General features: G+C 42.6%; 1 protein-coding gene across 8 annotated transcripts in view; it reads right to left on the bottom strand.

The window, feature by feature from the left end:
• LOC122563205 (protein FAM107B-like) overlaps nt 1-14,164 on the bottom strand; it is a 96,732-nt gene extending 82,568 nt beyond the window's left edge. For 7 of the 8 annotated variants that reach the window (XR_015750943.1, XM_087973602.1, XM_087973604.1 and 4 more), the window contains exon 1: nt 9,780-14,164. Coding sequence is in view for 5 of the 8 variants with exons in the window: in XM_087973604.1 (XP_087829730.1) it covers nt 9,780-9,803 (24 nt within the window). In the remaining 3 variants the exon portion in view is untranslated. Of the gene's footprint in view, nt 1-7,182; nt 7,254-9,779 lie in introns of all 8 variants that reach the window. The other variant, XM_087973601.1, reaches the window with a different exon arrangement.
• Between the last annotated feature and the right edge of the window lie 1,021 nt (nt 14,165-15,185).

Here is a 15,185-nt window from a genome sequence, read left to right as displayed (position 1 = left end):
AATGACCTTCCTTCTATCTGAAGATAAGCAGTAGGGATGTTTGCGGTTGACTTAACAATGCTCAAACTCATTCATGACTCCTCAGATACTGGAGCAGTCCAAACTGTGCTGATGTAGTGTTGGACTTAAAAATTATATATTCAAAACAGACCATTAAACGTTAATCATTAAGAGTTAATTGGACATGACAATGAGCAATTGAATTAAAATGGTTCATGCAAAAACAGTCTATTTTGACTGGGGGGGACCTGGCTGACCTTGAGGCACAGTGGAAACCGTCCTCTACAGTCTACATGAGGCCACCCTGGATTTGAGGAGAAAGTGAGGTCTGCAGATGCTGGAGATCAGAGCTGAAAATGTGTTGCTGGAAAAGCGCAGCAGGTCAGGCAGCATCCAGGGAACAGGAGAATCGACGTTTCGGGCATAAGCTCTTCTTCAGGAATGAGGAAAGTTTGTCCAGCAGGCTAAGATAAAAGGTAGGGAGGAGGGATTTGGGGGAGGGGCGTCGGAAATGTGATAGGTGGAAAGAGGTCAAGGTGAGGGTGATAGGTCAGACTGGAGTGGGGGCGGAGAGGTCAGGAAGAAGATTGCAGGTTAGGAAGGCGGTGCTGAATTCGATGGATTTGACTGAGACAAGGTGGGGGGAGGGGGAATGAGGAAACTGGTGAAATCCAAGTTCATCCCTTGTGGTTGGAAGGTTCCTAAGCGGAAGATGAGGCGTTCTTCCTCCAGCCGTCGTTTTGTTGTGGTCTGGCGATGGAGGAGTCCAAAGACCTGCATATCCTTGGTGGAGTGGGAGGGGGAGTTAAAGTGTTGAGCCACAGGGTGGTTGGGTTGGTTGGTCCGGGTGTCCCAGAGGTGTTCTCTGAAACGCTCTGCAAGTAGCCGGCCTGTCTCCCCAATATAGAGGAGGCCACATCGGGTGCAGAGGATGCAATAGATGATGTGTGTGGAGGTGCAGGTGAATCTGTGGCGGATATGGCAGTTTCCTTTGGGGCCTTGGAGGGAGGTGAGGGGGGAGGTGTGGGCACAAGTCTTGCACCTCCTGCGGTTGCAGGGGAAGATGCCAGGAGTGGAGGTTGGGTTGGTGGGGGGTGTGGATCTGACGAGGGAGTCACAGAGGGAGTGGTCTTTACGGAATGCTGATAGGGGAGGGGAGGGAAATATATCCTTGGTGGTGGGGTCCGTTTGGAGGTGGCAGAAATGACGGCGGATGATGCGCTGTACATGGAGATTGGTGGGGTGGTAGGTGAGGACCAGTGGGATTCTGTCCTGGTGGCGGTTGGAGGGGCGGGGCTCAAGGGCGGAGGAGCGGGAAGTGGAAGAGATGCGGTGGAGGGCATCGTCGACCACATCGGGGGGGAAATTGCAGTCCTTGAAGAAGGAGGCCATCTGGGTTGTACGTTTTTGGAACTGGTCCTCCTGGGAGCAGATGCGGCGGAGTCGAAGAAATTGGGAGAATGGGATGGAGTTTTTACAGGGGGCAGGGTGGGAGGAGGTGTAGTCCAGGTAGCTGTGGGAGTCGGTCGGTTTGTAGTAGATGTCACGCCTAACCCTGCCCCCACGATGATCTCCGTCACCACGACTCACCCCGCCCCTTCGCCGATCTCCGACTGCGTGCCTAACCCCGCCCCCACGCCTATTTCCGTCACCACGTCTAACCCCGCCCCCACGCCGACCTCCGTCCCCGCCCCCACACCCAGCTCCAGCCCCACACCAAGTCCTAGCTCCCAGCCCTGCCGAGTTTTCACCATCCCTCCAGACCTACCCCTCTCTGAGGACGAAAGATCAGTCCTCAGCAGAGGCCTCACCTTCATTCCCCTATGCTCTCGGATTAATGAGTTCAACACGCGGCGTGACATCGAACAATTCTTCCGCCGCCTTCGCCTCCGTGCCTACTTCTTTAACCAAGACTCTCTCCCACCCTCTGACGACCCCTTCTCCCGCCTCCAACACACCCCATCCACCTGGACACCCCGTGCTGGCCTCCTACCTGCCCTCGACCTCTTCATAGCCAACTGCCGCCGCGATATTAACCGCCACCTGAACTCCCCCACCCCTCTCACCCACTCCAACCTCTCACCCTCGGAACGCGCAGCCCTCCACTCACTCCGTTGCAACCCCAACCTCACTATCAAACCAGAAGACAAGGGAGGCGCGGTAGTAGTTTGGCGCACCGACCTCTACACTGCTGAGTCCAAACGCCAGCTCGCAGATACCTCCTCCTACTGCCCCCTTGACCATGACCCCACCTCCCACCACCAAACCATCATCTCCCAGACCGTCCATAACCTCATCACCTCGGGGGATCTCCCATCCACCGCCTCCAACCTCAGTCCCACAACCCCGCACCGCCCGCTTCTACCTCCTGCCCAAAATCCACAAACCTGACTGCCCCAGCCGACCCATTGTCTCCGCCTGCTCCTGCCCCACCGAACCCATCTCCGCATACCTTGACACCGTCCTGTCCCCCTTAGTCCAAGAACTCTCCACCTACGTTCGGGACACCACCCATGCCCTCCACCTGCTCCATGATTTTCGCTTCCCCGGTCCCCAACGCCTTATTTTCACCATGGACATCCAGTCCCTGTACACCTCCATCCCCCATCACGAAGGACTCAAAGCCCTCCGCTTCTTCCTTTCCCGCCGTACCGACCAGTACCCTTCCACTGACACCCTCCTTCGACTGACTGAACTGGTTCTCACCCTTAACAACTTCTCTTTCCAATCCTCCCACTTCCTCCAAACGAAAGGAGTAGCCATGGGCACCCGCATGGGCCCCAGCTATGCCTGCCTCTTCGTAGGATATGTGGAACAGTCCATCTTCCGCAACTACACTGGCCCCACCCCCCATCTTTTCCTCCGCTACATCGATGACTGTATCGGCGCTGCCTCGTGCTCCCACGAGGAGGTTGAACAATTCATCGACTTCACCAACACCTTCTACCCCGACCTCAAATTCACCTGGACAGTCTCAGATTCCTCCCTCCCCTTCCTCGACCTTTCTATTTCTATCTCAGGCGACCGAATCAACACGGACATTGACTACAAACCGACCGACTCCCACAGCTACCTGGACTACACCTCCTCCTACCCTGCCCCCGTAAAAACGCCATCCCATTCTCCCAATTTCTTAGACTCCGCCGCATCTTCTCCCAGGAGGACCAGTTCCAAAAACGTACAACCCAGATGGCCTCCTTCTTCAAGGACCGCCATTTCCCCCCCGACGTGGTCGACGATGCCCTCCACTGCATCTCTTCCACTTCCCGCTCCTCCGCCCTTGAGCCCCGCCCCTCCAACCGCCACCAGGACAGAACCCCACTGGTCCTCACCTACCACCCCACCAATCTCCATGTACAGCGCATCATCCGCTGTCATTTCTGCCACCACCAAACGGACCCCACCACCAAGGATATATTTCCCTCCCCTCCCCTATCAGCATTCCGTAAAGACCACTCCCTCCGTGACTCCCTCGTCAGATCCACACCCCCCACCAACCCAACCTCCACTCCCGGCATCTTCCCCTGCAACCACAGGAGGTGCAAGACTTGTGCCCACACCTCCCCCCTCACCTCCCTCCAAGATCCCAAAGGAAACTGCCATATCCGCCACAGATTCACCTGCACCTCCACACACATCATCTATTGCATCCTCTGCACCCGATGTGGCCTCCTCTATATTGGGGAGACAGGCCGGCTACTTGCAGAGCGTTTCAGAGAACACCTCTGGGACACCCGGACCAACCAACCCAACCACCCTGTGGCTCAACACTTTAACTCCCCCTCCCACTCCACCAAGGATATGCAGGTCTTTGGACTCCTCCATCGCCAGACCACAACAAAACGACGGCTGGAGGAAGAACGCCTCATCTTCCGCTTAGGAACCTTCCAACCACAAGGGATGAACTCGGATTTCACCAGTTTCCTCATTCCCCCTCCCCCCACCTTGTCTCAGTCAAATCCATCGAATTCAGCACCGCCTTCCTAACCTGCAATCTTCTTCCTGACCTCTCCGCCCCCACTCCAGTCTGACCTATCACCCTCACCTTGACCTCTTTCCACCTATCACATTTCCGACGCCCCTTCCCCAAGTCCCTCCTCCCTACCTTTCATCTTAGCCTGCTGGACAAACTTTCCTCATTCCTGAAGAAGGGCTTATGCCCGAAACGTCGATTCTCCTGTTCCCTGGATGCTGCCTGACCTGCTGCGCTTTTTCAGCAACACATTTTCAGTCACCCTGGATTTGTTTTTTATCTGTTTTTGATGGTTGGAAAATTACTGAAGTTAAAACAAAATTCAGCATGTAAGCCTACATTCAGAACAGTATTATTATCTAGGACTTTGCCATACGCATGGAATTTACACCATCAGGCTTGGGTTCACAGGACTGCTGCTATGGGACCTGAGATCGAGCTCTGTGTGCTGCCGTTGACAAAGGATACGAAGGCAATGTGAGATTCACTAGATTACCTCAGTTGTCTAACCGAATTATATAATATATATCTATCTGAAGGATAAGTTAACACTTATGAATTCATGTAGGTATTAATTTTTTGAACTATATATTGAAGTGTACATGGTCTTCTTGTAGTCATTCTGATCAGACTTGGAAAAACCTGTTCATTACTTTCAGCCTAACAATACACCCTGACAAGTGACAAGTAACATTCATGCCGCACAAGTGCCAGAGACCCATCTCCAACAAGAGAGTGTCTAACCATCATCTTTTGATGTTCAATGGAATTAATGTCACTGAATCACCCAGTACAACTTTCTGGGAGTTGCCATTTACCAGAAACTGAACTGGACTGGCTATATAAATACAGTAGCAATCGGAGCAGGTCTGAGGCTATCATTCTGCCATGAGTAGTTCATCTCCTGACTCTCCAGAACCTGTCCACCATCTGCAAGGCACAAGTCAGGAGTATGGTGGAATTTTACCCACTTGCCAGGGCGGGTGCAGCTCCAACAACTTTCAAGAAGATTGACACCACCTAAGACAACGGAGTCTGCTTAATTGGCACAATTTACTCAAAACATTCACTCCCTCCATAATCTAAATTCAGTAGCAGCAGAGTGTACCATCTACAAGATGCACTCTCGAAATTCAGGCACATGGGAATAGCATCACCTGAAAGTTCCCCTCCAAACCATTCACCATCCAGAATTGGAAATAAATCACCTTTCCTCTCATGTCACTGGGTCAAAATCCTGGAACTCCCTCCCTAACAGCATTGTGAGTGTATCTACACCAAATGGAGTACAATGTGATAACACCTTGTAAAGGGCAATGAGGGATGGGGCCCAACCAGTGATGCCCACACCCTCAATGAATAAAAGAGTAGACCTCAACAAACTATTTAACCTTGCCAGAACAATGAAACTAGAAGACATTGTCCATGCTTGAAGGAGAATAAAATTGTTGTGATATTTGGAATGCAATGTTAAGAAGAAAATTAAGTTGGCAAGATGCTTGGGACAGGGACAGATGGAATAACATGCTTATAAAATGGGCACCCAGCTCCCAACCTCCATTTTGACTAGGAAAGGTTGGAGGTTGGGAATTGATTTGTTCTCAAGAGGTAGGACAAGGTGTGCCTCAGACTTTAATAGCTGTTTGGATTTAATGGCATAGGGCTGCATTTTTCAAGGTTAAGGAAATTGGGCAGGCTAAAGAGAGGCAAAAAGTGCTCCAGTCCACTTTGTTTTTTAGCAATGTGGTTGGACTTAGTGCTTCCCTCTGCATTGGGAACTCCCTCTTCCACCATCACAATTTTGCGGTCAGCCATCTGCAATCTGAACTTGACCTCTGACTGCAAATCCCACCAATCAACTACAACAGCCCCCAACACCAAAGCCTTTTGTTGTCTCCATTCCCTCTAGGTGCAAAATTTTACCAGATGCATTCCTGTTCAATAAACAAGCAGACTCTCAATGCTGGAAACTGCCAACTTGAAAAAGGAGTTAAAAAAATACAAATGAAATGCTATCATTTTTCAGTTTTATTAAGAATGCTATTTGATTAACTTGCTTAAAGCTAAACAATGTCCCGTTCCATCTGCATCCCACTCTAAGAAATATCAGGTAATTATTTCAGTGAGTAGGTCGTAGAGTTGTTGAAATTAAATAATGTTAATTTATTCAAACTCAAAGTAGATAGATTTCCTTCAGATAATAATATTTTAGGATATAGCAAATGAGTAATTTCAGGCATGACATGCAAAGTTATCATGTTTGAGAAAAAATGTTGGGTTTGAGGATAAAGTTTTCACAGCTTTGAATCAATGCACAGAGACAGAGTCTTAGTCACACAGCAAGGAAACAGACCTTTCAGTCCAACTAGTCCATTCTGAACATAATCCCACTCTGCCTGTATTCCTGATGAAGGGCTTTTGCCCAAAACGTCGATTTTACTGCTTCTCGGATGCTGCCTGAACTGCTGTGCTTTTCCAGCACCACTCTAATCTAAACACTGAACATAATCCCAAACTAAACTTGGCCCACCTTCCTACTCCTGGCCCATATCCTTTCAAAGATTCCCTATAATTTACGTATTCAAATGTCTTTTAAATGTTGTTATTGAACCCACATCCACCACTTAACTCAGGAAGTTCATTCCACTTAGGAACCACCCTCTGTGTAAAACATTTACCACTCAAATCTTTTTAAAATCTCTCTCCTCTCACTTTAAAAATGTATCCCCGGTCTTGAAATCCCCTATCCTACAGGAAAGACAATTACCATTAATTCTATCAATACTCTTCATTATTTTATAAACTTCCATGTTTTCTCTCATTTTAGATCTTGGCCTACTGTAAACTAAATTATACAGAATCCTCACCAAGATTTGTCAACAACTGCATTACTATCATGTCATGCTTCCAACTAGATGGTATAATGTGAATGAAACATATCTTAATTTTTAAAAACATTATCTAGAATTTTCTATCTTTCCATTTATGGAAGGCAACTAGGAGGTCCCTCTGAGAAATCTTCATACAAATTTTAAAAATGTTTCCAGGCTACAATATTTGGACTCTTTTAAGATATGACTTCATGGCTTGTGTGGTGTTGATTTACATTTAAAATTCAAATTGTATGAGACTATCAAATCACATTCATTTTCTGGAGATTTTTTTGTTTGTTATTAATGAGCATTAGAAACCTCTTTGCAATTACTTACCAGTGGAAGTACAAGCAACAGCCTGCACTGCTAGCAGTCTTATCCTCCAGCTATAATCCAGATGATAATGTCTGTAAAGATTTTGCAATAGAGTTTTACTGTGAATCTGTCAAACTTTATAAACTGAACTAATTAAATGGATTAATTTTCTTAGCTTGAACTCTAGCTAAGAAAAACAGCAGATGTTTCTTGAGATTAGTATGATCATCACAAAGCAGACTTGTCCCCTTATGAACGTAATTGAAAAATGTATTAAAATCACTTCCAGAATAAACCCAGTATATCACTGCATTTATAACCAATTTGTAATTCTAATTCTTATTTTATTTTGGTGAGAAATGGTGAGATTTGTGACCAAGTTTATGAGATTAAAGAAGGAAAGTGAACTACTAAATAGTGAGAGCGATTTATACATTACAGTGAGAAAGATCTTAATTCAAATGTTAGAACACAATTCAAACTGTTTCCCAACACCATCTATTACAGAGAAATTACAGATCTACTTCAACTCTTCTGGTTCTTATTTAATGTTTGTTTCCTTTGGACTGTGGAAACAATTTGATGAATCCTTTGAGTCTCCTGATATGAATGCTTCACAAATCTGAGAGTCAATAATTTAAAGATTTCTATTCAAATTCTCTAGGCCTAAAAGCTCCCCAAACTAGACACTTCTAATGGGATGGCTGGCTTTGATTGAACTTAAATTAAGTAAAATACTCCCATTAAGAAAGAAGCTAAGCCTTGCTTCTGAGCTCCACTCTGATGTCTTCTGAACTGAACCAAACTTAAGTGAATGGAAAACCCATGTCTGAGTGCAATTCCTTATTCTTCTAAACTGAAATCACATCAGATGCACATGTATGGGAACAGCATAACCTTACCTGATCACCACCTCTCTTAACATTCCATTGTCTCTACATTTTCAGACTGCTTCTCCTACATCTAGGATTGTTTGAAGCAGGAATATCTTTCAACTAATTATTCAGAAGATTTGAAGCCAATGTCTTTGCTGCAAACACTAATCCCTTGTCTTGATTCTATATTTCTCCCTGGAAAGTGCTGGAGGCTCAGTGAGATTATTTACAAGTTCGGTGTCATATTTGTCCACAAAAGGAACTTACAAGCACATTTCAATATCATCACTAAAACCTCGTATTTCCACCTCCATAACATTACTCTTTATCCTTCCCTGTCTCAGCTCTTCTTCTCCTGAAAACCTAACTTTATTACCTCCAGACTTGATGATTCAATGTACTTCTGGTCAGCCTCCATATTCTACCCTGTCTAAACTTCAGGTCATTCTAAATTCTATTGTTCATGTCCTAACATGCAGAAAAATCTGTTCACTCATCGCTGTGCTTATTAATCTATGCACAACTCCATCTTGAAAAAGGTACTCAAGTTTAAAATTCTAATCATTGTTATCAAATCCACCAAGTTCTGGTTCCCTTATGTTTGTAATCTTCCTTAGCCCTAGACATCTGTGCTCCTCCAATTTGTTGAACATCCCTGATTTTAACTGTTCTATCTTTGGTGCCCCTGCCTTCAGCTACCTGGGCCCAAGACTCTGGAACACACTTCCTAAGCCTCACCAAATCTCTCTACCTTGTTTTTCTCCTTTAAGACATGCTTAAAACATATGTCTTTGTCAAAGGTTTTGGTCATCTGCCTGTGTATTTTCCTCTATGGCTCCATATCTTATTTAGTTCTGTTAGTGAAATGCCTTGGATCTTTCTTAAAAAATTTACATTAATAGTGCTGTATAGCTACAAACTAGTGCTATTTTGTCCAGTATCCCTTGATGTATGGTGCAGAATCTTGGGTTTGCTATAGGAGCTCTGGAACTCCCATCTATGACACTTCCATCTATGACACATCCATCCACCATCAGATTTTGATGGTAGGACAAAATCACAAACAATAAAGACTCATCATTGTATTTGGTTCAATAGCATGGAAAGTAGTCTCCAGAAAATGCAAGTTATATGAGCAGGCCATGTCCCTCACATCAATTATTACATGAATCTCCAAGCAGATATTTAATGAGAACTATGTCATAACAAACAACATCAAGGTGGTTAATACAAGCAATAAAGTGACAGCCTAAAAAAAGTATTACTAACTCCTGCATCCCAGACAACGTCTCTTAGGAAAACATTGCAGCTGAGTAGCCCATATGGAAACAGTCATGAAAACTGGTTCAGCATGATTTGAGAATCAACTATGCTAAATGCATAAAATTTGACTTGCCCAGATAGAGACCAGAAGTAGGACAATGCATGTGGTCCCTGAAGAATTAACAATGACAACATAAATTCTGTGGACATCCATGTTGATCTTGCATCAGAATCTTCAGACTTAAGAGGACCCCATAAGATAATTTACAGCCTGGATAGACTCAAATAACAGAAGTCTACCATAAATCAAGTATTTAGACAACAGTCAATGCATTTTTTTTAACCATTAATACATGATTGTTAAATTTTTAGAATGAGAAAAAAGACAAAGCTGTAGTAGTGGTTGCAACTATACAATATATTGCTTAGAGTAAACATAAATGGCATTTGTTCATAGCATGTTCCACATGCATAAGTTACCTTTTTGCCTTGAGATCCTCCCATAGCTTAGAGTAAACAAGTTGACTTTAAGACAAGTAGTTTTCTCCTTTTTTTAATGGGGAAATCCCATACAGAAAGATTTATATTTTCTTTTTCTGAGGTCTCAATCCAGTAGTTATTTGCAGTCACTTATATGGCTAAAAAGCTCGAGCAACAAGTATTATCTGAAAGTAGTCCTAGAATTGTCAGCACTTAGTAGAAAGAAAATCTTCCAATGTAAAGACTATTATATCGAATTTTCACGATGTAGCTCCACTCTTTCCACATCTATTGTTAGACAGTCATTACATGACTGTAATCGCATTAGTATATCTGCCTGTAGTAGATCTATTCCAGGCAATGGATGCACAAACATACTGGAATTAAGTTAATTGATTATGGCAGTACAAGACATCACCATTGTGCAGTGAAGCGATCAGCAGCAAAACTCTCACAGCTTAGCTCCCTAACTCATAATGCCTCTCGATAAACACTGTGCACATAGTAATTGAACATTCACTACTAATACAGCATCATGAAGAAACCATACTGATGTTTCTTTTTAGTGTTTGTCTCATTAGACTTTATTCAGAGTGTTTATTTCACAAGTTGATTAATTCTATCAATTTAAAAACTAAGATTTGATTTCTGAATGCAAGGCTCATTACAAATTCAGCAAATAAAGTATATTCTTGGGCCAAAACTTATTCCTGAAAGAAGTTGTGTGATCATTGGTCTTGAAAGCAAGATTTCTCACATTACAAATTTTCCATGAGAGCAAGAATTGAAATATTTCACTGACATATTGCAAACCAATCTTTCATTGCAAATAAAATTGTGCCTTACAGCACTGGCTTCAGTTTACACTGTCAACCACTTTTGTATAATTATACTTTTCATCTGCTTATGAATGATTTGTTTTCTTTCAGGACAGTATGGATTCTATTTTAATGGTATCATTCAGTGTCTTATTTATAATACAAAACCTATTAGCAATTTTCTTCTTAAAATTCTGTGAGGCAATTCTTTTCCAAATATACACAGTTGTTAACGCAGTAAATCTAAAGTGTACAAAAAATGTTACCCCTGAGGACACAGTGGAGAAATGTGCAACATAAATTTTTCCTCAAGAAGACACAGAGGTGAAATGTGTTACATAAAGTCAAACAACTGCAGACGGTCTTCCAGGTTCGGTCACCAGTATGCGGTCAGTTGCTCTCAGCCAAAGCATTACAGTGACTGCAAATCTCTCGTTTGGAAGCGGGGTACAAATCAGCCAGAGTTACCACTCTAGTTGCTATCAAGTGACCTCTACCACAGCATAAAAATACAACTTCTACAGTAGATTCACACAGAAACAGCACTGCCACATGTACTGGCTGAAGCAGATACTATTGCTGCAATTAAGTGGCGTTAAAAAAAAAAGCAGTAAATGGTGGTTAAACAAATTAAATAAGCTTTGGGAAACCAAAGTCAAATAAATAAAATCGGCTAAACTAAAATTAAGATTTTAATCAAAAAAAATTGAAAACTGGTCCATCCATTCAGGTGTGAAAAAATACTTATATCCTATTTTAATTTACACCTGTATGATAAGGTTCACATAGTGGAGATGAAAGACTCCAGATTATCCAGATTAAAAAGAGGAGATTCAGACATTTTAATACATAAAATAGCGGGATTTCAGGGAGCTGCAGGTGGAGCAAAGGAGATGCACTTGTGGCTGGAACGAACTTTAGAAAGCTCTGTCTCAACCTCTCCAGAAGGAATAAGTGTGCAATGACAGAGCTGGTTAAAAGGAAACATTATAACACGAAGAACCTAAAAAGATCTACAATGTTTGTTACAGAAAGGATTAAGACATTGTTGCAGCAGAAAGCCTTTACTCCTGGAGGATACCCTAATATGTTAAACCCCGCATTTTTCATCTTTTTTTGAGCTGGACACTTTCCTTTTTTACCTTTGATGTGCATTTACATTTGATGCCTTCATTATTTTTTTCTTGGGTTAGCATATAAAACTGCTTCTTTCACTCAAAGAAAATCTTGTATTTGGCTCCTTAATGTTTCTGGTGTACTAGTTAACTACATTTTAATTGGAAAGTGGTTATATTCTCATGTTAAAAAGCACATAAATCATTGTGGAGACCAACCAAGATTGAAAAGAAGAAAATCAATTCACTCTTCCTTACCTGGACGTAAGCCTAGATACCATACCTTTAAAACTTTTTACCGGCGAATGCTCCATTTCACAACTTAATTATTTCTCAGGGTTAGTAAACAATAAAACAGCTCTTTACTTCTCTCAAGAAAACCTTGAATTGGTTCCTCAATTATACCATAGACATTGGGTAACTAAATTTTATTACAGACAGGTACAGCCTCCTGCTAACAAAATACAGTAAACTTTGTTTTAACCAGCACTTTATGAACCAGCACTGTCAATTAACCAGTATAAATTATATATCTCAAATACTGTGAAGTTTACTATATTATTCTGTCCAATTATTATTTCTTAAAATTTATTTACCTCCATGTAAACATGCTTGTTGTTCAATCTATTGGTCACACAAAATATCAACAGTTGATTCAATTTCTCCTCAAATACTGCGATATTCGAGTAGTCAGTTGAGAGTGCGAGTGAAAAGATTCTCTTACAGTAAGTTTTATTTAAGGCAAAGTCATGTTATTAAAGTGATTTTTGCTGCAAGTAAAGCATACACAGTGATGTGTATACCACCTACATTATATTTCTATTACTTTGTATGTCCTTTTACATTATGTGGACGTCCTGATTATCTGGAATATTTGATCAACTGGCACACTCCTCATCCCATAGGTGACAGTTAATAAAATATTTGCTGCACATAAATCTTCGTTGTAACAAATTGAGAGGGTTGAAAAGAAGGAAGGTGATTTCCCTCTCTTAAGTTGGATACAACAAAAATTAGGGTTTAGAATCTGGTAGACAATTTGGTAGACACACAGACAATTAGATTGCTTCTTCAAAAGCTATTTGAGACAAATGGCAGAAAGGTTTCCTTGGGACTGTAATATTAAAGTGATAAAATGTCTACATTTGATGTTGGTGCTTTCATAGAAGAAGGTAGGCAACTAACAGAAAGTTAAAGGCACTGTCCTTGGAAGAATAAAAAGGGACAGTAAGGCACTTTGAGTTAGTTGATTTCCACGAAAGCCAGAAAAACAGAAATTACAAAACAGATAGTAAAATATCTAGAGGTACAAATGGAAGATGTAGAAATAGATAAATTAAAACTGAATTGTAGAGATTGGAACAAGAATTTCAACAGAACGAGGAAAAAAAGTACAGAAGGCAAAGCCAGGAAGAGTGTGTCTGAGAAAAAGAGAGAGAGGATGGAACAAGAGAAATAGAAAGAGAGGCAAGAATGGAAGAGAGCATTCCTGGAAAAGGAAAGAGAGTTTAAATTGAAATAGCATGAGCTGATAAAAGAGAATCCTAATGAAGGCATCTGCATTGAGGGAGCCAACCCTAACTCATATTTAAGCATGCGTTTTCAAGTTTAAAGTGAAAATCCCCAAGTCTGATAGAGAGGCCGTGGACTTTTGAATGAGTGGGTTAGCAGTTAAGAGTTGCCAATTCAACAATGGATATTTTCATTGTGAGACATGCTGACAAGGAAAACTCGAGATATTTATTCCATCTTGCCTGAAGAGTGCAGCCAGCAATGTGGCATCTATTTTACATGTGCATTGGTTATTACCAGAAGTGTGACGATATTGGTCAGCTCAGTTGACATTGATTGGTCTGCAATACAGCATGATGCCAACTGCATAGGTTCCTGCACCAGATGACATTACTAATGAAGCACTCTCCTTCTTTTCCTCTTCCCTTGTCTGAGGGATGGTGACCCTCTGGTCAAACCACTATGAGTCATTTCTCTCTAATAGGAGAACATCCCTAAAGTGTGATAGGACTATTGCAACTTTACCTTTATCAGAGTTGTATCAGTGGAAATTCCATAACTTCATGATACAGCCTGAGCATTGATATTAGGACTTTGAATAAGTTAAGCAGTTGGTTTTTGACTGTTGGACTGTATGGACACTTAAAATTTGGGTGCCCATTAAAGCTCTGCAAGCTAACATTCCTGGAGGAGTTCAAAGACAACAATCTGGACTCATGTTAAAATACAGAAGGTAGCAGGGTTCAGAGAGTCGACCACAAGGCTCAGAGTTAACAACTACACTCATAAATTCCGGAGGACCAAATGGTCTGCTAACATGCACTGATGAGACAGCGAAATTGATGAGGTAGGCAAATATTCCTGGATGAAACTTTATTGCTGGAACAGCACAGCAGGTCAGGCAGCATCCAGGGAACAGGAGATTCGACGTTTCGGGCACAGGCCCTTCTTCAGGAAACCCTTCTTCAGGCCCTTCACAGGCCCTTCCTGAAGAAGGGCCTGTGCCCGAAACGTCGAATCTCATGTTCCCTGGATGCTGCCTGACCTGCTGTGCTGTTCCAGCAATAAAGTTTCAACTTTGATCTCCAGCATCTGCAGACCTCACTTTCTCCTCAAATATTCCTGGATAAGCTGGAGAGAAAATGGAAGCCAGGCAGAGAAAGCAGAACTGTCTCCCACTATTTTGATGTGGGAGAAATGGGTTTAAATTCATTGGACATTGGTACCAGTACTGGAGAAGAAGAGACCTGTTCCGATGGGACGGTCTTCATCTGAACCGTGTGGGATCAGTCCTAGTGAATTGCATAACTAGGGCTGGAGACAGGGCTTTAAACTAAATCGGGGAAATTAGAAAATCCAAATTAAAGGAGATAAGAGTGCAAACTCAGGAGGCATTATTAAAATCTCCAGCACAGACACTAATAGAACACTGGGCATGGAAAGGGTTAGCAATCAAACTTCAAACACACTGGACAAACAAATGACAATGAGGAGAGGGATGATTAATACAGGAGTGAAGGTGTTATATCTGAGTGCATTCAGTATAAGGAGTAAGGTAAATGAGTTTGCAGTGCAGATCGAAATTGACAAGTATGACATGGCATGACATGGAGATGTGGCTGCAAGTGTATCAGGATTGGGAGCCGAATATTCAAGGATATACATCTTACCTAAAAGATAGGCAGGTGACAAAGAGCAGTGGTCAACCAGAGGATTGGGAAGATTACAAAGACCAACAGCGGGGAACAAAAAAAAGGGAGATTAAATATGGAAGTAAGCTAAAGGAAGACTAAGAGATTCTTTAAATATACAAAGGGCAAAAGAGAGGCAAAAGTGGATATTGGGCCGCTGAAAAATGACACTGCAGACATATCAGTGGGGAACAAGGAAATGGCTGAAGAACTGAATAATTACTTTGCGTCAGTCTTCACAGTGGAAGACATGAGTCATATTCCAAAAAT

Source organism: Chiloscyllium plagiosum, unplaced genomic scaffold, assembly GCF_037043375.1.
Source record: "Chiloscyllium plagiosum isolate Xiang-an unplaced genomic scaffold, Cpla_swu_hap1 HiC_scaffold_26, whole genome shotgun sequence".
NCBI lineage: Eukaryota > Metazoa > Chordata > Chondrichthyes > Orectolobiformes > Hemiscylliidae > Chiloscyllium > Chiloscyllium plagiosum.
This window is presented reverse-complemented; position numbering and strand designations above follow the sequence as displayed.